At 37.9% G+C, this 21,889-nt stretch overlaps 1 protein-coding gene across 12 annotated transcripts in view; it reads right to left on the minus strand.

Moving 5' to 3' along the window:
* SOX5 (SRY-box 5) overlaps positions 1–21,889 on the minus strand; it is a 549,709-nt gene that overhangs the window by 185,072 nt on the left and 342,748 nt on the right. For all 12 annotated transcript variants that reach the window (XM_019544450.1, XM_019544448.1, XM_019544444.1 and 9 more), the window contains 2 exons: positions 12,149–12,321; positions 9,342–9,410 (listed from right to left, as the gene is read on the minus strand). In XM_019544450.1, coding sequence (XP_019399995.1) covers positions 9,342–9,410; positions 12,149–12,321 — 242 coding nt within the window. The remainder of the gene's footprint in view (positions 1–9,341; positions 9,411–12,148; positions 12,322–21,889) is intronic.

Raw genomic sequence — 21,889 nt, forward strand, 5'->3', positions numbered from 1 at the left:
TCAATGCTGTCTTTAACATAAGGTTCTAGCCCTTGTGATTGCAGAGAAAGCTGGAAAATACGATCCAGCTTACGGCTCAAGATCCAAAATGCAACCCCCACCTTCAAAAAAAACCAAAAAAAACCCCCAAAACCCTCAAAACACTAGTTACTATCTTTGAAACAACCACGATTTTAAAAATAAATCTCATAAGTTTTGAAGATCAGCTTTGTGATTTTTTAATACCTTATCTGGAAATATCGGGGGAAGAAAAACTCATCTAACAACTATAGCATACCACTATTGACTCTAAGTGTCAGAAACATAAGTAATCCTCAAAGGGAATTCATAAAACACTTTTGTAGATGAGCCTAAAAATTTCACTTTATAAATCTACTGGATACAAAAAATCATGGACTAAGTATAAACATTGGATTTATGGTACATTACAACCTGCCTGTCATTCAATAACCCCAGGGAACCTCTCTATATTTTACCAGCTACATTATATCACCAGGTAAATATTCCCCATTTTTCCTCCCCCACCTACCTGTCCCACACCTATTGCCTCCCATCACCTCTTAGCCTCACTGCCATGTATTTGCATTTTCACCTGCATTTTGCATATTGGCTTCTATTCCATCCAGGAGAACACAAAACACCAGCAGACTCTCCCTATGCCTGAAGAATGGTGTTTGTGCCCAAAAGCTTTACAAAGAACAATTTTTCCAACTATTTAATTGGTTTAATAAAAGATATCACATTTACCCAAAGAATCTTGTCTGCCAGAGGCATAACTTTGAATTTTGGCATCCTGGGCAGAAATGCTGTAGGGTGGGAAAGGAGGAGCACTGAGAGCCAAACAGTGGTGGGGAACTGGGAAGGGAGGGTTGCAGAGGTGCCAAGTGCTGGAGAATCTTACAGTACATGGGCTTGTGCTATGGCACAAGCTCCTGCTGCTATGGTGTGGGCTCCATGGGGACCCACTCCCCTGACCTCTGGTTATGCTATTGCTAAGTGTAAACAAAGGCAAGTCAAAGTTTACACTGAGTGAGCTAATCAAGAATTTATGCCCAAACTATAATTAGTTCAAGCAATGCAAATTTCAGCTTTTCCTCATCTGCACTTAGGGCTAGTCCTGGTATGTCTACACCAACTATTGATAATATACAAGTACAACAAGACTCAAAACTGAAGTACAAACTAGTTCATAAAGTGATCCCTGAAGATGTGCTTTGGAACACTGGAGACGAAGAGTCACTGTATACATAAATAGAGGAGCTGATGCCTTCCTTCAGCACTGAATTAACTTTCACAATAAGGGAGGAGATTGAGACCTGGAGGCTCTTTTATAGTAAATACATACAGCTTTTGCTACACGTGTGATGACAGAAGGAAAGGATTAGCTCATGCAGAGACGGACATTGACTTTAGCCTAGATTTTTCTTTTCTACCCGTTCTCCATCTAGCCTTATACTTCTCTTTCTTTCTCTCTCTTCTCAGATAATTGAGTTCCCAGAGGTTTTTTCCGTGCTCTAGGAACAGACAAGCCTATTCTGATAACTGATAGGACATCAGCTGCAGAGCTTCTGTGAGAAACAATTGTTTAGCCTCTTTGCCGGCAACCTCAGTTGTTTGGGAAAAGGTTGCAAAGTCATGGGAAAAGCTGCAGTGTGACTCCTTCTTGGGCCTGTCTCAGTGAATCCAGTATGCCCATGTTTACAAGTTGCAGAAAAACAGCTGTTCCTGGTACATGATGAATGTGGACAAAATGTCCCCAGTATATGAGCCCATTGGGTTTGACTCTGCAATTTCAGCTTGCAGAGACCAGGATTCTTCAAGACATAACTACACTGGAGAAAAACAAAACTAAAACAGTTTGGCTCAAGAGACGGAGCTTGTTTTAAAAGCATTTTTCAGAGTAGAAGGAAGACACTTTCTCACAGTTTCCTACTAAAGAAGAGCTTGATTCCACCCCTACTCATGTCTATGAGAGTCTCTCCATTGTCTTTACTATGGGTTAGAATGGACCTTTAATTGTGATGGCACAGTTGACTGGGGCAACTTCTTGTCCCTTTCTCCCCCTAACATGCATGGAGGACCCTAGCTGCAGAGAATTTATGCTGCCTTGCTCTGCAGAGGGTTGCAGAGTTCCAAATGTGGCTCTACTCTCAGGGACAGGGTCTGACTTGTGTGAAAGGACATGGCCAAAATTCCTGGGATAACTAGTAATGGTTATATAAAGTTAGAAATAACTTAAAAAAAACTTTTAAAAAAGTTTGCAATTACTTCAAAAAATTATTTGAAATAACTTTAAAAAAAAGTTAGAAATAACTTTAAAAAAAGTTTGACTATTGTCAAAATATTGCAAAACAATTCTGACAATGACAACTGTGCCATTTCTAACCTGTGCCCTCAAAGAAACTCTCTGTCTTAGCTTCCTGAGTCACACTCCCTAAATCTCTCCTTCTTTCTACTTAAATGGATGAAAGGTTTGGAATGGAAGTGGCAAAAACAACAACATAAACCCAAACAAACACACACACACAAAAGGAATGCCTGTCACACAGGAAACTCCATGTATTCAAGATTTTATTTCATTCCAAATTGCAACAAAACTTGAAACTTCAAAGTTTCATGTGGAAAGGAATATTCTGATTTAGAAGCATACCAACGCTGCATAGCTCATGACAAAAGGAAGGGAAATCCCCAGGTTTATGATGAAAGGGGCAGTTTGGGACTACTAATGAGAAAGTAGCCACTGAACAGCTAGGGATCCTGGCACCCAGGGAAGCCCACGGATCTAGAAGATGGGGCATATGGGGGACCATGTTTCTGAAATTCCTTACCAGGGACACATTGGGAGCCAAGTTGCCAAGAAGCTGTGAGTCTGGGAACTTGGATACCTTACCTAGGACTTCTAGATACTCTGCTTCTAAGCTGGCCTGGTGAGCTAGCAGGAAACCAGGCAAGACTGGGAAACTGTCTGTTAGGCAGGGGTCACTAGAAAACCTCTCTAATTGCTGCTCAAATTTTGTCAAAAGAAACATTCTGTGGAACATTTTGATTTCAGTGAATCTGCATTTTCCAATGGAAAAAGTGCTCTGTCAAAATTTTCAACGAGCTCTAGTAGGAAAAAAACCAAAACAAACTCCATATGTATGCACGCTATTAGCAAGAACTCCTCCCTCAACCTCATAATGGAAAAGTGGCCTGTATTCTTACAGATTTCTGTCAAATACCAGACAGTATCCAGAGTTTCAGGTTAAAGACAATATACAGTAACAAAAATAAAAATAAATCTTCCTGTAGAGGTTGGAGTTCTTAGTTTCAAGGCATTCAAAAGTACTGTTAATCTCAAGTCTTCTTAACTCAAACAATGGGCCCAGAAAATCATAAGACTGAATTATAATTCATGGCTTCTTTTTATTTGCCTTGTCTTTAGCCTTTGGTGTTTCCATTTTCAAACTCTGCCCTGAAACCACTAGAGCTGGAAAAGTTTACTCTTTTGAAAAAATTAAACTAAAGGCTTTTGTGTTGTCACATGATCCCAAGAACTGGGGTTTAAACCCCACCCCCCAAATATTGAGACCCACAATAAAATCATGAGAGTTGGCAAAACTGGCTTCACTGCAATCTAGGCTGCACACTTGACCTATTTTGTTACACTGCCCTAACGGAATATGAATTGCCTTATGAATTTTAATAACAGTGTTTCATTTTATATATAGTTTCATAAAACTAAAAATTCATCTTTATACAAACAAAAATATTCAAATCCCACCATGGGCTAGATTGTGCCCTTCAGCACAGCTGTGGGCAAGAGGCGAGGTATAAGCTGCATAGTCCCCAGGGACACCGTGCTCCAGAGACTCACATGCAAGGCACAGTACATCCTGTGCTCCTTTCTTCTACTGGGGGAAATACTTCACTACTACAGCTCATTAAGGGCTGTTTGTATCTAACCTCTCAAACACAGCCAGATCCTCCCACTCTCCACCCAATTGCCTGGGAAGAGAGGGAGGAATCAAGGATTCCTCTGCCAGTATCCCATGGCTAGAAGTGATGCCAACAGCTGTTTCATGGCTGCTTACAAGAGCTACATTGGGACTTCACCTCTGTGGCTGTGAAGGACAAGATCAAACCTAGCTCCATACTTGTAGAGCCCAACAAAGCACTGCTTTGTGCTCACATACTCCCTCCTTCTGCACCAGAGGCAGCTAAAGGAAATATTCTTAAGAACAAACCACTGTCATCAGGGCAGCTAGTGCACAAACGAGAGCAGACACCCCCTCCCTGCAAAAACACATTTCACTTTCCACTCCTTTGGAAGTGTAGGTCCAGGCAGTGCACAGTACTAAGGAAAACACCTTTTCATTTTCATCCTCTAAGACAGCATCAAACAGAGTGAGTACATATAATAAAGCTGTGGGTACAGAAAGCAACACTTCTTCATGGTACTATGATCATGTGCTTTTTAAAAGTACATGCAGTCAGAGGTTATCAAACTAATTCTAGAATATCCAGTAAAGAATACTCTTGCAAAGCAAATAAAATTAGTACACTTGCTGTTACATAAGCTGCCAAGACCTTCTTTGAGGTCACACAGCATCCTATGGCCAGTTTGTAAAGACAGTTGTACGAAGAGATCGGACCTTTTTTGAAACTTAGGCATTATTATACAGAGACATGTCTTATTCTCCTGTCTGGCGAATGTCCCATTCTCTTTGACCAAGAAAAGGGTATAGTCAGAGGGCATCTTTGTCTTCTCAGCTGGAGGCCCATGCTCCAGGTCCATTTTTCTGAATTCAAATGGCAAATATATCTTTCTTCTGCATCATGTAAATGGCTAATATCATTGAGCTGAACCTGTATTTTGTGTTTCTAGCCCTCTAAGGAGAAGAGATACCTTGTAATCTTTCCCCACTTTTGTATTGTGTGTATTGGTGATTGTTTGTAGATGGAGAGAAGGAAATGTATCCAAGTTAGCACACTGAGAGAAAGAAGACATAAATCATTAGGCTAGTCAGGTACTTTTCTTAACCTTAAGGTATTATTATGTTTTCAATACAATATTTCAATAGTTTTTTGTGTAATAATTTATCTGGAATTACTGTAACTAACAAGCTTAGAAACATTTGGCACAAGTAAAATGAATCCTTTGTCACAAATAAGTTGTGTTCAATTGCATATTAAATTGAATAGTGATCCTAACCTGGTAGAAACTTCTCTATCAATAAATCTAAGGTTTTTTGTTTAAAAACCTCTGTGCCAGAAGAGAGATAGATTAAATAGGGCAGTGTCAAAAATTTGAACTCCATGGCCACGTCCACATGAGCATTGATGTTTGGGTCCCCGGGGACAAATAACAGTGGCACACTGTGCCACTGCTACTTGTCCCTGAGGAATGCCTGTGCCATGCACCATCTGGCACACAGCAGGTTATCCCAGGTAGGGTAGGAGAGGCTGGCCCTGCAGCCTTACCTAGGGTCCTGGGGCTGCAGCAACAGCGAACCTACTGCTCAGAGCCTAGCTGGCAGCCGCAGCATGGCTTTGGCCAGCCAGGTGCTAGTTTTGGGTGGTGTGCACTGTCTCCGCATGTGCCACCCCACTTTTTTTGACTCCGGGATTTCCCAGAGTCAAAAACCCCCCATGCTGCCACCTTGCAGCACAGAGAACACCTGAATGTGTGGTATTTGGCACAGCAGATGTGTCGGTGGTGCCACCTACTGCATGGCTGTGCTTGTCTGGATGCAGCCCATGTGTGCTTTTGACTTTCATGTCAAAGTTTTGTTTTACCAACCTAATCCTGTTGCAAAACTCACTGACTATTTTAAGCACCCATAGCAGCAATGTGATCAACCCATTGCCTCCAATTCCTCATCTATAGGATTTATTTATTTTTGGTCAGAAACTTTTACTTCTGTCATCAGCTGTTTTTTAGGCAACAGAAAGAAAATATTGCCCCTTGCATCATTATTAGCACACATTCTCTATAAAAAAGCTTTAAAGACTTGACCTTACTCCCACTGAAGTCAGCAGCGGTCTTTCCACCTCTGATTTCACTGGCAGTTAATTGGCATTTTATGGGCATGTGGCATTGTACTTAAAGCTCTTGAAACTGAACTGTTATATATTGTGCAGTACAGGTTTAACAGAGGCAGCATCACCATAAGCTTTCTTCTACTAATGATATCTATCTTTGCTCTGGAGAACCATCTCTAGGCAAATGAGATACAGAATAGTTTCCATACCTGTTCATTCAATCCTGGACTTCTATGACACAGCTTCCAAAAAACAAAGGGTGCCAACTCTTATGGGGCATTGGATACATGTGACACAGAGGCTGCTGGACAGCGCTAATCAGCACATACCAGCAGACTCGATTGAGTCTACTCCACCATCTGCTAATTAGCACACATCGGAACAGAGCTCCATCACATGTATAGGTGCCCATAAATTTGTGTGTGAAGGAGACATTTGGCATGAAAACCTAGACCAATGACTTCATCAGGATCAATTTTTCATCCCAAATCTCTAGAAAAAAACTAAGATAGGTCACCAACTTGCTTCCTAGGCCAGCAACATATATCAGATGGTTAAGTTTTATTTACTGCTGACTTAGGTCAAACGTAGACAAGGGATCGAGAGATGAAAGGCTCTATATCTCATCATCAATAATCTGTGTTATCCAGTACCCTGGGTGAAGGCATATTTCATTCTTATCTACAAGTCTCTAAACTTAAAAGGGATACGGCTGACTTATGCTTGTGTGATTTATTTTTATTCACTGCTTATAAGAAAGCTTTCATTTCACTATTGTTAATCACTAAAGACTTAAAACTAAAGTATATTTTGCCTCTCTTAACACCTATTCCAGTAGGGTATCTAGTACCTAAAAGATTATTTATTTATTCATTGAAAATACAACAGCCTTTTTTGTTTGTTTGTTTCAAAATCCCTCCCTTGATATTCATAAAGTATAACAGGAAGGGAAAAAATGTGCATCAAAGTTGAGGCCTACCAAACCTAAAACTCCCTTTAGCATAACTTACAATAGATGCTGTGCTCTCTCATATGACAAGGCTTGAAAAAGGACTGGTACTTAAAAAAAAGCCTCTGAAGGGATAGGGCAAGTTGCTCAGATTGTCTAAGGCAGTGTCATATCATTGATTTCCTTGGAGTTATGCTGTCGCAAAACAGCTGAGGATATGGCCTTTATGTTTTTTGTAGCTGAGACTGAAGCATTACAGAAAGGTCTCTGCACAAAATTACTGACATTACTGAACTAGTGGAACAGTCACATTAATGTCTACTTACTATACTGATTTGGAATGCTTTATGATCACTCACCTAGATTGTCAGGGATTGTGCCAAGGTTGTACATACATGTAAACTTTATATATTTCTTCACATTACAAAGTGTAACTCTCCTTTCATTACTCAAGTAAAAATCTGGCCCCAAAGGACTTACATTATTCCAAATGTAGCAGTGTACACACACCCACATATACACACACAAACACACACATGAAAGGAAGATGAAAAGTAACATAAAAATAGTGTAACAAGAGATTTGAATAGTACTACAAAAGGCAGCTGGGCTGGACCCTGATCTAAAGCCTATTGACAATAGTGAGCTTTAGATCAGGACCTGATATTTCTAAATCTATAGTAAGTAGCAACTGAGTAGAGGAACAGTGTCTCCCCGGAGGATTGCCACCTTTGCTTCTACCCCTCCTTCCCTGCCTTGTACCTGCAATTAAACTCCTTATTTAAACAAGGCTGTCACTGCTAAATGGAGATGTCATTGTTCTAACAGGCAGCTTTTACCAGTTCAAATCTTCATCAAAAGAGGATCAGGCCTAAACTAGTCCAAGGGTTTGTCTTGGCTAAAGGAAAAGGTATGTTAGAATGGATTAGATAATAGATTCTAGCAAAACACATTGTAAGACTGTAACCTAGACAAGGAAGTCTAACAGTAACATATGCCAGGGAACTAAGCTGAAGCATATAAGAAGTGAGTCCAGCAAACATAACTTAATGCACAGACACACACAGGTAGCCGAGTATGCACATTACTATTGGCCCCCAACTTCTCAAGAGCAAGGTAAACCCAGTTGCCTTCTATGATCCTGTAGCACTAGCTCAAAGGACTTAAAATATTTCAGTCTAACATTTTTGCTCCATTTGTAACTCCACCAAAAATCGACAGATTCAAATTAGTTTCTCTGACACCAGGATTTAAAATTTAATTCACAAAAATGCATTTTAGTGTTTACTGTTCTTTTTCTGAGTCCAGGCTGACATGATATTTTGAAATAATATTATGATTCAGAAAGTAATGCAGCTTTCTGGGGCTAAGTTCTTCTCTGACTTTTGTACCCTGCAACCTCCCTGACTTTAGTAGGGACACTCAGGGCTTGTCTAAGGGCCAAGCACTACACTGTATCAGACATGCTTTTATTTGATGAGCATCACTGCATAATACATAAAACCAGCTTTTATGAAGACAGATATGCACCCAAACTGTCCAAAACATATTTTGATTTATGGTATAGTCATCACATTGTAGAAATAAGTTACAAGTTTCTGCAAAGTTTTAACTTTTTTTGGAACCAGGAGTTTGGGTTGGGTCTGTAGCTAAATGTCTTAGAAAGTACAGTCAATGCTTGCAAACCCAAACTGATGCATACTGGAAAATGAATGAGCAGCGAAAGACTTTTAGTCCTTTAACTGTAACAAGCTGTTGACTTCCAGAGGATACAATTTATAGGAAGGAAGATGTAAAAGTGAAATTACATGAATATGTGAAACCACATAGGAAGGAAATGTAAATACAGCCATAACATTTTAATACAGGGCATAACAACAAGTTTCAATGATTTGTGCCCTCCTCAGTTGTTCTCCAGTACCTTTTGGCTGACTCCTCCATCAAGAAATAGTGTTGTATGTTTCTTATATGTAAATGGAGCCCCCTTTAGATTTGCAAATGACAACAGAAAACCAGAGAAAAGAATGGGAGTGGATCAGTAACTCACTTCCCCTCCAACACTGGTAGGCACACTTTTGTATATCATGACATACAGATCAAGTCACTGTTCTAGGGCCTGATCCCTCAAGCCCTAAGTACAGTCTTCTGAAGTCAATGGTGCTTCCTATCTGTGTAAAATCAATTATAATAACAAGGGCTTCCACAGAATCATAGAATTTTAGGTTGGTAATATCCTTTCTTATTTCCTGAAATTATACCAAAACCTATCTGTTAGGATTTTAAAAAAGAACATGACTGTAATGACTGAGGGGAGAAAGGAAAAGAAAAGGATAGAACAGGAATTATGGGTAGAGATATGATCTCTGACCTGGATCTGTTGCTGCAGAAGGTTAATTTTGTGTTGCTGCTGAAGAAGCTGCTGCTGCTGTCTTGCAATCTGTGGAAAAATTGCATATCAGAAATGTAAGCGATGTATCATTATTCTTGGAATTGGTGCATAGGAATTTTCTACCTCTCTTAGCTCTTTACACCACTTTATTAAGCTAACTAAGCTGCAGTGTGCGGATGGGAGCAGCCTGGCATGCTAGAAAGGCAGGAGGTACACACAACCATGGCTCGTATTCATGTAAAAGAGAAGTTCATGGACGGCACTGGTATGTATTGAGAGAAGGTGAGACAGACTACAAGATTCCCTACCCACTAGGTATTTATGGAAGGCTGTTACCACTGGTGGTCAGGAAAAGAGATCAGCCACTTCTCTCTGCTGGTGTAAGAACACTGAGGAGAAGACATCAAATACGAAGGAAAGGAAAAACGGCAAAGAACAGAATGAACAAACCGTAACAAACTTTTCAAACTTCCATCCTACCTGCCGGTGATTTCCAAGAGCTTTACAAATATGAATCCTAGGAGTAAGGTATTATTACCTACATTTTATAGATACGGAAATGCAAGCACAGAGAGATTGGTACTTGACTTTAAAAAAAATTAATTAACTTCTCAGTGCCTGAAGTATATACCAAAGCCAGCTTACTATATCATTGCCAGAAACAAAAACCAAAACCCCACTGAAGTAAATTTATATCAGTTGAGGATCTAGGTCCAGGTGTCCTGACTCAATGTATTAAACCTTTTCCTCCAGGGACACAGCTGATAAAGTGACAGAGGTTCTACTCTGACCAATTTTTACTAATAATAGAAGATAGGGTAGGGAGATCTCAAGTAACTGAAAGGAATAACCCTTTTTTTACTCCCCTATCCCCTCAGATTTAAAAAGCATTCTTTTTCTTTTTAAAATTCCACAAGTTTTGTTACAGCTATCAAAACAGCTCCACTGTTGTAAACAGCTAAGAGAGCACTGCTATCATTACTAGAAGGACTATTCTTTCCCCTGTGACATGTGTGCAGAATCTGTGTTTATGGTAATTACACACACTTACTGAGGGTAGAACTGATGAGGCTCTCCCCTCAAATAAATTTTTAATTTCCATTACTAAACTAACACCATAAGAAACACCTACTAGTAATGAATTTGATAGCCTGAGGGAAGGGGAAAAAAGTTCTCAGTGCTTATGGAATGTATCTCTAAAGGATCAAAAATAATTTTGTTTATATATTTTTAAATCAGATTACTCCAGTTTGCACATAATACAGAAGTGCAAACAAAATTCTAAATGAGAAAAAAATACTTTTGTCCCATGAGACTGTTTTATTACTGCCTTTTTTTCTACTCTGCTTTTTCTCATTCAGACTATTTAGTGGCACTAAAACAATAGTGACCTCAGCAGGTAAAAGTAAACTGGAAATAGCTGCTGCTGGATGTCTCTGGGCAAGAGAATCAGTTGTGCCTCCCTACCCATGTCTGGGTAATAGCATCAGTGTGAGATCACTACTCATTTAATCGATTATTCATCTTCCCTGCTATTCCCTATAAACCCTTTTGTTAAGTGGGACATTAGGATTAAGGGATAGGTCTCTTCAAAACAGCTCAGACAAAATATACAGTGTTAAAGGTAAGATTTTAAATGACCAAGAACTGGAAAATACAAAGACCTAGCTCCTGAGGACAGCATAACACCATGCATAATGCAGTGATTTTATTATATGCTGTCAAAAGGTGTATATTGCAATATACATGAATGTGGGAGAACAGTGTAAATGTAGAAAAAATGAATTCCCAGTCTTGTCTAAGTTTCATACAAGTCACAAGATTTTTTGCTTTTTTTTGTAAGCTCTTTTTTCTTAAATAAGAAAGAGCTGGAATTGATCAGACATTTGTATAAATACATTGCTTCCCTATGTTAATGCACATATGGAATATCTAATGCCATGAAATACATTCAAAACCAGTTATTTAACGTACAAAGATCTAAAGATATAAAGTCACATGGGTAACAAACCGTGTGTTAGGAGAACAGCACTCAGTATACATTAGAAAATGTTAAGCTGCGTCTCTAATTATTTTCTGTGTTCATGCAAAACTGCACATACATTCACGTGCATTTGCTTTTGATACACCTGTATATATAAACCTCATTAGGAAATGTGGCACTCTCCATGAACAGGCTTACATGTCATATGTTATGTCATATCTTAGAATTGTTCAAATGAGAAGACAAGTTTGCACTTGAAAAGTGTAGGTGTATATACTTATAAGTGTTGATTTTTAGCACTTAAAGGGAAGTCTTTTAAAAGGGAAAAACATTATCATATGTTGTTCAGTGGTTTTGTTTTACATATTTACATACTTATTTCCTTCTATCCAAACTTGGCACATGCCCTACTCTGTGTCACTATATAATCTGAAGGCCAAATTTTGCTCTCACACTTCAGCATTGCTGCTGTCAAGTGGCAGAAACCTACTCTGGAGGGCTTAACTTGCTCACTTATTTGCACTTACAAATATAAAGACATCTTAGAGGAGATTTTTTCACAGCCCCCAAGTTATGGGCAATTATTTTAAAATAAACAAAATACAAGTTTTACCATTGCTAAGGTAAAGTAATGTGCCCAATATTTTCTAATCCAACTTTTCGCACCCAGAAAAAAACAAAAGAAAAATTACCTCTGGGCTGAGAACAAACTTGAGGAATTTCAGGCCACAAAGTACATCATTGGAAAGTTAAAACTACTGGACAGGGACTTCCAATTAGAGTCGCTATAATAATCACTCACCTGTTCTTGTTGCTGTTTAGCTAGCTCCATTTGTTGGCGTTGTTTCTCAATTTGTGACGCAGCCAGTTTCTTCTGTTCATCGTGAGCTGCCAGCAGCTGCTCCCGTAAACTGGTCAGCTGATTGATCATACCCATAAGCTGCCTTTCTTTCTCAGCTAGGCTTTCTGGAGTCCCTGGGCATTAGATGGTGAAAAAAGGTAAAGAGAGAGAGGAAAATGATTTCTCGGTAATATTTACATGGCACTCTTAGTATAAGCAGAGTTTTAGTAAAATTCATATTGCATTACATATTGAATTGTTCTGCATCTGGAACAACTAGGGTCTTTCACGCTACAGAAATGTGGGACAAGAAGGATAGCTTTCTGATGAAGATACTGAATTGGGACTGGAGATCTGCAGTCACCCTTTCCCACACTTTCCCTTTGTTTCCTATCCAGTAGAATTGATAGAAAAAAACCTGAAGAAAGCATTTTGTGCAAAGTTTCCACATTTCAAAGTTGCTTATATTTATTGAAATCAAAATCAACTAATTAAAAATAAAATTTTCACCAGTTTTTTCTCAAAAAACTCTTATCAAGATCAGATATTGATATATCCGGTTCACACAGACCTTGTTATTGTGCAAGGTAGGTACTATCATTCCCACTTTACAAACGGCACCTTTGAAGCACAGAAGCTTTCTCTCCATTGCATTTATTTTCTTTAACATTCTCATCATTAGCACTACAGAGTGGAGCAGCTGCCAGCATAATAGCTACTGCATCATCCAGATCTGCTCTGATTAGGATTAGATGGTACAATAGTTAAAATGTCAATAGCTGCTACTGCTGTTGCTACCCACTGATAAGAATTCATAAGAACAAGAGTCTAGTGTAGATACAGCAATGAGGTTGAGTGAGTTAATCCCAGCTCAGTCTCTATGTTATATTTTACTCTCACTGAATTTCTATTACGTACAAGTCCACTAGAAGGGAGTTCCCTTTCAGAAACACGCTTTGGCTACGATCATCTAATATTTTCCTGAAAAAGATTCTCCTTTTACCAGGAAGAGGCAAAATAAAGGTGTAATTTGGAATAGCATAGAAAAAGCCCCACAGACCACATAAATATCAAAATATATGAAGCAAAAGCTATACATAAAAATGTCACTGTTCTGTCAGCCTAGGCTCTTTTTCTATGAATTTTGAAGACAAGAAAAAACACTTGATAGCTAATCCACTAGCAACAAAAACCCCTTCCCTTAAAAAAACAAACAAACCAGCCCCTCATGAAGTCCCTTCCCAAGAAACTTGAGAAAAAATGTAAGACTCCTGTCTAGATGCCCCCTCTTACAAGCAGTCTATTTTGGGACAGCCCTGCCACAAACCCTTCTCAAACATGAGAAGTGGGCTGCTGCCAATGTCACCAGTGTTCTCCAAGTCAAAAGAAAAAAAAAGAAAAACTGGCGACGATGCTAAATATGCTCATAGCCAATTATCAGACAGACCTGGAAAAGAGCTATTGGTAATAGCTCATTTAGTCCATCCTCCCCTCCCCACAGCGCCAGTGCAGGAATGTTCCCCAGAACAGATTTATTAGAGTCTTCTAGACCGGATTTAAATATCTAAAATAGTAAGTCAGCCACCACTTCCTTTGTAAGAATATAGCCTGGACTGATAGATGTCACTCTTATGTATATTTGCTTGATATTTAGTTTAATTCACATTTATTTGATTTCATCCCAATACTCGCAGGAACAGCCTTTTTTGTTATGTTGACCAACTCCAAACCTTTCATGTCTTTATAGACAGTTACGTGCATCCCGGAAGAACAGGTAGGGTCAAACTTTCAGTATAAAAGTAATGTCATTGGTTTGAATGTATTAAGATACCCAAGATCTATAGGAATAGGATCTTGCTCTATAATAAAGAGCTATGACAGTGTATTCTCAAAAACTATCAAAAAGCCTGTGAGTAAGTTGGCAATGTTCTTTGGGTAAATCCGTTATCTTTTATTAGACCAACTAAAATAGTTGGAAAAATGTGGATAAGATGGAAATTTGAGAGATGAAACAGAAATGTAGGACTTTCTAACTGTACTGTTAAAACCTGTGAGAAGAAATAGAATCCTATGGTAGAATAATAACAGTGGGGGAGAAAACACTTTTAATTTACAATTTACACTTCCAAACATTAGAGATAGAGCACTTTAAGAAATGCATTTGTTGCCTGAACATGCAATTAGTTTGAAGTGTCTATTATAACTTCATCTTGCCCTTTACACACCACACCTAGGTGTTTTGCAAAAAAAAGTGAAGTTTTCAACACAGTAGAGCTGAAATTATCCTAAAAGACAATTCCAGACCTGCTACCCAAAAATTAACATTTAATATTTTATACCATTGATAAAGCTTATATAATAATTACCATTTGATTTTTATAGAACCATTGGCAAATACTCAATGCTTTGCTAACATTGCAGAAATTGAAACTGTTAAAACACTGAAGAATGTTATTAAAAAGCTTTAAAATAAAAATATTTGCAGTGTGTGTGTGTGTGACAGAGAGAGAGAGAGAAAAAAAAGAATATTTAGCTAGTTAACTAGGGACATGTGAAAATAAATACCTGTCAAGAAGTTTATTTGATAAATATGGTGACATGTTAAAGATATTCAGATATTATTAGTTGGTCAGCTAAGTTTGAAGTTATATGGTACCTTTCAGATGAGACTTACAAGGCAGCCAGAAATCTTTAAACCTTACACCTCTAAGAGGCAGAAAAATGTTTCCATATGTAAAAATTGATGCACAAATAGTTTGTATGGTCAACTCAGCAGCAGAACAGGGACCTACAAGTGCTGACACTTAGTTCTGTATTCTAAATCACTGATGGCACTGAGCCACAGACCTCCACTAAAACTGTCAGTGTTGTCGCATGGATTGCTAACGAGACATATCTGCCTAACTTCAGCACATATTATACACCTTTTCGAATTGCCTCTTAATGTTATTTACTTACTGAGGAACAAGAAAGTTCTCCCTAAGAGAAAAGGACTGCTCTATTTAAGATGTAAGAGTAATTTGAAAATTACAGTTTCAGAGCTTGGGCTTAGGTAGCCATGCTCAAAGAATCAGAGCAAGGCAGGGAACCTACATTCTCTTTTTCAGTTCTGCCACTAACTCACTGTGGGCCTGGAGAGAAAAAAAGATAACACATTTCTATGCCTCAGTTTTTTCATCAGGCTATATTGTTACTTATGTTTTACAAAAACCTCTGAGATGAGAAAGGAGTGCTACCATTTATTATTATTTTTAATAATTTTATCACCGACATGTTTTTTAAAGTATTGGGTATAAGAGGAAAACAGGAAAGTGCAGCTATGCATAAAGCTGAAAAGGGTAAAGTTAAATTTCCTCATACATTACAAAAATGTTTCAACACAGTTTGTGTTAGGGCATTCTTTGTTTTATTCAAGCCATTTAATGCATCATTAAAAGGCAATACTGAAGGGTGAACAGCTAAGCAAATTAGCTTGAAATCTAGACTGGAATAATGATGAAAACCAGAATAGAGACCATGGCATATTTTGCACTATTTTAACAACTGTCATTCATATACTGTCACATAATACTTCATTCATATGATGAATGGATATCACAACATATTTTACACCAGACATTTATAGCAGTGATCAGGCAAAAGCTTTAGGTGATGACCAAAAATGTTCCCCATTATTTATTTAATTATCCTGTGGATTTAGGGAACTATTTACCATTTCTGTACCCATTTCTAGACATGGCACAAAGCTAAAACTGTTCACCTCCAGTTAAAAACCATAAGTGCTACATATGGGAACTCTCATGCTGCCTTTAAAAGTAACCAAGAAATTCAGCCAAATTATTGTTCAGAGTTGAAATACAAGCAGTGATCTCTGGTCAATGGGAAGAGTTTTTCAACTTTGGGGAAACTGCCCACAGAATTATAACCAGATTTAGAACCGATTCAGGTAAACTGACTTTAAAAGTTAGCTGTCAATATAATTTAAACAGGGCTCCTGTTGCCCTGAACTATAGCTATGAAACCTGTTTAAATTCCTACTGAAAGTGTCTCTGTAACTGGGTGTAACACCTACTAATGGTTCTGATGTACATACCTGTTCTGCTGGTCATGTAAAATGCATGAAAACAGAAAAGATGATGCTTCATCTTATTGCTGCTATCTTCTGCTAAACTGCAACATGAGGTGACCCAAACCGTTGAATGCCACCTTATTTAATATTGCTTCCAGAATCACTAAACTTAATTCCAGTTTTTACAGCTATATAAATACTATTACAGACCAAAATTTGTGTCAATATTATACTTAACTATGCTAACAACTATGCAGGGAGAGACATTTTAGTCATTATTCTAGGGAATCCTTATAAAGTCCCATGATTGCCAAGACCAGCGAAGCTGGTAGTGATGTTGGGAAACTTAAGATAGGCAGACACTGGTTTCAGATGCCATTTTTAGCAGTTTGTCTCTTAAACTGTTAGAGCTAGTCTAGTAGAAATGAAATAAATGTGATTGTGGCTATTCACTATTCATATGGTTTCAGTGCTCTGAGTCTATACCATGGCCGGTGATTAGGAAATAACAAGAAAAAGAAAAAAGAATGGTCCATTATGGAAGTGTACAAATAGACAATGAGCTAGACTACTTCACACAGGTGTTGAGGAAGGAGGAACGGGAGAGTGGACTACATCAATGACTGCCTCTAAAATTGCACTTAATTACCATCAAATCCACTACAAATGGCAGGGTGCATTTCATGTTTAACAAAGCTTTTTTTACCACCAGACCACCTGCCTTTCAGGATATATTGGCCTGGATGGGCATATTGTTCTGATTGTCCCCTACCACTGTAATAGCAAAATGTGGACATTCTGTAACAAACTTATCAAAGCAATCCATGCAGCATATGCATCAGTGTACATCCCATGACTTGAGGCAGCAAATGACCACAGGAAAGATGCTTTCCAGACCCATCAATTTATTCTCTTCTGGCATGAAGTGGGATTAGGAACAAAATGTATTTGTAGACCCAGACACAATGAACACGCAACAGTCACAGCAGGCGGCAGTAATGAGAGACTCAAATTAGTGTTGTTATGTGTGGTCAAACTAGATTCATCCTAAACTGACATTATCAAAATTGCATTTAAGTACAATTTTTTCTTTCTTTCTTTCTTCCTTTCTTGTTTTTAGTGTACAATAAACCATTGCATCTTTTCAGTTTGGATCTACAGTTTCAGACTGGTGGTGACAGTAACATTTTAAAATAACCATTAGAATGAGGACACCAATATGACTAAGTGACACAGAGTATGCAAATGAAGGAGAGAGACCCTGGAATATTCATCCAAAACAGAACAAACAGAACACAGAGAAATTGCTTTAAACACCACAGCAGCAGCAATACTTTATTTTAATCTACTTAAGAGAAGGAGAACACAACTCAGGAATCGGGACAGCCATGTATTTTTGACAGACAACCAAATTTGAAGCCATAGTTGCTGACTGTCAAATGTTCAGAATTTTTTGGCCTCACCCAGCTAACTTCTGAGACATTACATGGTGAACAGTGGGTAGGAAGAGCTAGAGAATGCTTCAGCATGGTTTTGGATAATCTGTATGACATTGTTAGATTAAATAACTCTGAATGTTATCAATCAGAGGTACAGGAAAAAAACAGTACAGACAGTTAAACTTATCCCCTGAGTCAGTTTACTATCAAAGTAATTACCTAAATAGCTTTTGAATCATCAGCATCTGTCTTTCAAAGAAAAATCAAAGAAAACAATGTGCTAGTGTAAAGCCCAGCAGACAGAATGATATTGTATTCTGCTCATATCATAAACTACAGTTATTGTAAAACATCTTGTGTATACAAGATTTTGACTGAGAATAAATAAATTAAATGGAAATAAGAAGTGTTTCAAGTTGCTCTACATATTTCAAATGGTGCCAAGATGTAATAAAATGATACTTAACTCATGCAGAATAGAACACTTTTCATTTTTGAACCACTTTAAAACATTTAGTAATTGATCCCCTCAATGACCCCGGCAGGATGCCAAGCTTTATTACCCATTTTTAAGTATGGGGAAACTGAGGCTCCAGGGTGAAATGACGTATCTTAGGTCATCCTCTAACTTTTATGCACCATAAGCAGTCATATGGCTGGTCAACTGATGTCAGTAGCAAAACTCATGGGCTTCACAGAGGCTATGATTTTACCATCAGCTTTAACAGGAGTCTTCATGATGTGTCATACAGTACAAGCATTTTTGTAAATCTTTCATACATGATGGGCAAATATCATATAACTTAGAATCCTATCTAAGGTTAAAACCCTATCTGCACTACAACAGTATTCAAATCTGGAAAACAGGCTACCACACAGTTTGTTCCTTAACCTGGCTACAATATTGTTAAAATAGTGAGATCACAACCATCCTCCATAAACCATTTAAAACCCGGGACATATGTCTGATGGTTTAGCTAAATTATGTGTTTTACAGTAAGATGGGCCATTAGATTAGGCACAACATTTTACCAAATTTGAAAATAAAAAATTGAAAAAAGTAATGAGGCGGAAGTCTATCAAACTGAATAGCTTATTGTTCTACAGTCCTTGTAATGGCCGCACTTCCCATAGTATCAACAGGAATGATATTTAAATAAAGCCTCCAGGGCTGAAACTCCTGTGAATAGATATTTTTCCTTTATACTTTTACTACTTTCTTTTTTCAAACCATGCTTCTTTTTTTCGATTTAAATTTCCACTTGCAGCACCTGACACTGGAATGTAGTGTCATTTTGTTCTCCACTGTAACCTGGAGAGTGGAATGGACAAATTGTCTAATTTTGTTCTCTAAACTCAGAACAATTGAAAACAAACTAGTACCATGCAGTTCAAGATGTAAGTTAGATTTTTTTCTTTACATTGTACTAGTAACATATAGGGATTAAAAAAACCCAGGTACAATTCTGTACTGACATACATGGTACATTTCCATTTAAGTTAATGGAACGTAAGTGCACATAGTCAAAGTCAACTTCCCATTTGATGCCCAACTCTATCTTGAACACAGTCTGTTTAAAATTACAGCCCTAAAACTTGGTATTTATTTTAAAGATGAATAATCTCCCCTTTATATACCCATGGAATTGCCACTGACGTCAACAGGAGTTCTATATGCGGGGCACTGGAGAGTTTATGTTATGTTCTTTCAGGAAATGTGGTCTGATAAACACAACTATCTGGCTGAGGTAAGTACAGAATTTAAGCAATTCTTTTGTCTTGTCTTGAGCCAGAGATTTTTAGCATTTATTCCTAGGTGGTGATAATATGGATTAATGCTATATTGGCGAGTGTGTGTGTGTGTCTGTGGGCATTTGTGCACTTGCACTTATCCCTTGAATGCTATGGAAGTAGCTACAGCAAGGGTTTACTACGAGCTGGCGTGCTGCTTATCAAGCCAGTAAATCTTTGTGGTTTCCAGGACAGTTTGAAAACCAGCATCTTTCACAAAACATTTAATCCAACTGTAGTATACCATGACCAACATCACTTCCAGCTATATATCTTGCTAAATTAATTGACTCCATCTGATGGATTGTGAAATCAGCTTAATAAAAGGAAACATTCTGGTTGTTTCTTACTAGGTAAGCCGTAGCTTTAAAATATCATGTTATTCTACCTTATAGTGTATTGTATTCTGCAATGTTGTGTACTGACAAATAAAGCATGATCTTTTATGGAATAACAACCTAAAAGGTTGATATTTATCCTTAATTGAGAATATATCCTGGCTGAAGCTTTCAGTGCAGGATGTGTCAGAAAGAACTAAAACATTTGATGAACAATTATCATCTTTTCCTATTGTTACTCTCAAGAGTGAATATTCTGTGCAGAAAAAATCCTCAGCCATCTGCTCACCAAAAGCCCAGTACATCATTTATTAGCAAGGCAGGAAATAAGTTATCAATGAATATTCTTGATTTGCTGTCATAAAAGTTTGCATACAGCAGACTGCAAACAAAGCTTGGTATTTAACCAGGTTAGCAACTTATTGTCAAGGTTACAAAATGAGTGGACAACTACATCTGTATTAAGACTGCTTCTGAAAGGTTAGTTCCACTGTCCAGACAGCAAGCTATAACAGCATTCACATAGTGTAATTTTTATGTAGCAGTAAAAGATACTATATGTGTATGTATATGTATTTGCTTTATTTTGACACCCTGGTAACTAGCTCAGCAGCCAAGTCTTCCAGAGGGTAATTTAGTATACAGAGGAACTGGTTTAAGTCCTTTTTGTTATCTAACACTCTAGATGATATGTAACTATAGTGGTTTGGCCTCTAATTATTCAAACAAAATAAAGCAATTTCCATTTGTTATTTTAATTAGTTCCATTTTAGACTATTTTTCCTCTATTAATAGCTGCTTTGAAAAAATAAAAGCAGTACTTGGTTAAGTAGAATGTGAATTTATTCCCGTTATTTGCAATATTAGGATTACACAAAAGGAAGCTGGAATATTCTAGCACAGTTCAAAAGCAACATTTCAGGCACTTTGTGAAAAGTCCTCAATGTTTATATTCTAAATATTTTAAGTGTCCCAACAATCCTTTTGGAGGTGTTCAACCCAACATATTGCCCATTTACATTCCTCAGGCTAGCATCTCACTGTAGGGACAAATGGGAACAGCTCCACGCAGTCACAGTCTCCATTTCAGTCTTTCAACTGCCCTGAAAGAAGCACTGCGTTGGTGTGGCTCAGTTGGCACACTCTATTTCTTTACAGTCTGAGAGTATCACATTGCACTGAGATCAACCTCCACTATTTCAGCAGCTGCCAAATTTCCTCTTAAAACTTAGGTTCCCCTGTGTGCCACTGGGCAAGTTTTCTCCTCCCCAGCACTGAAATATTAGCAAAAAACCAAAGCTCATTGTCAGCAAACTGCCACTATATTAAAAATCCAAAGTTAATACACACACCAAGAAGAAGATACTAGACAGGTCTTAATAAGTATTGCTTGTTTCATACTTAAAAGTCAAGTAGCCCATGTATCTTACCTCCCATACTTATGGCTCTCTCAAACTCTCCTTTCCCCCATTCCAAATGCAATGCTATCCATAAAAAAAGACTGCCACAGTTTCACATCTGACAGATATGTGCACACATTTTTCACATGCTGATTTGAAAATATAAAATTCACACAGCTTTCACTTATTTCCTTGGGATCTGGGATTTATTAGTCAAAGGTTTAAACTCAGTGTTTTCTTCGTGAGTAATCTTCTCCCCTTCTCCTTCTCCACATCTAAAATGATGAATCTTTAGCTTTCTTGTCTTCAGTTTACAGATTATGAGATCCAAAGTGTCACTCACCGGATTACCGCACATAACCTGAGCACTAACCAAAGCTTACTTGTCTTCAATTTGTCCAGCGTTACTTAAATGGAATTATCCGTCACAATCCATATACTGAATCTGCATAGCCCACTTATCTCAAGATTCTCTGTGTCACCTAACAGATTATCCATTTTAATCCATACATTGAATCTACATAACATATGTCTTTAATTCATGGGCTCTGATAAGCTATAGTATCATTGAATGGATTATTTCCCTTTATCCATAATTGGCAGTTATAAAACCATTCACTGAAAAAACTCTCATGCCCCATCTTCCCAACATATAAGCAAGATTA

This window comes from Crocodylus porosus, unplaced genomic scaffold (genome assembly GCF_001723895.1).
Source record: "Crocodylus porosus isolate Cpor-Errol unplaced genomic scaffold, CroPor_comp1, whole genome shotgun sequence".
In the NCBI taxonomy this organism is placed as follows: Eukaryota; Metazoa; Chordata; order Crocodylia; family Crocodylidae; genus Crocodylus; species Crocodylus porosus.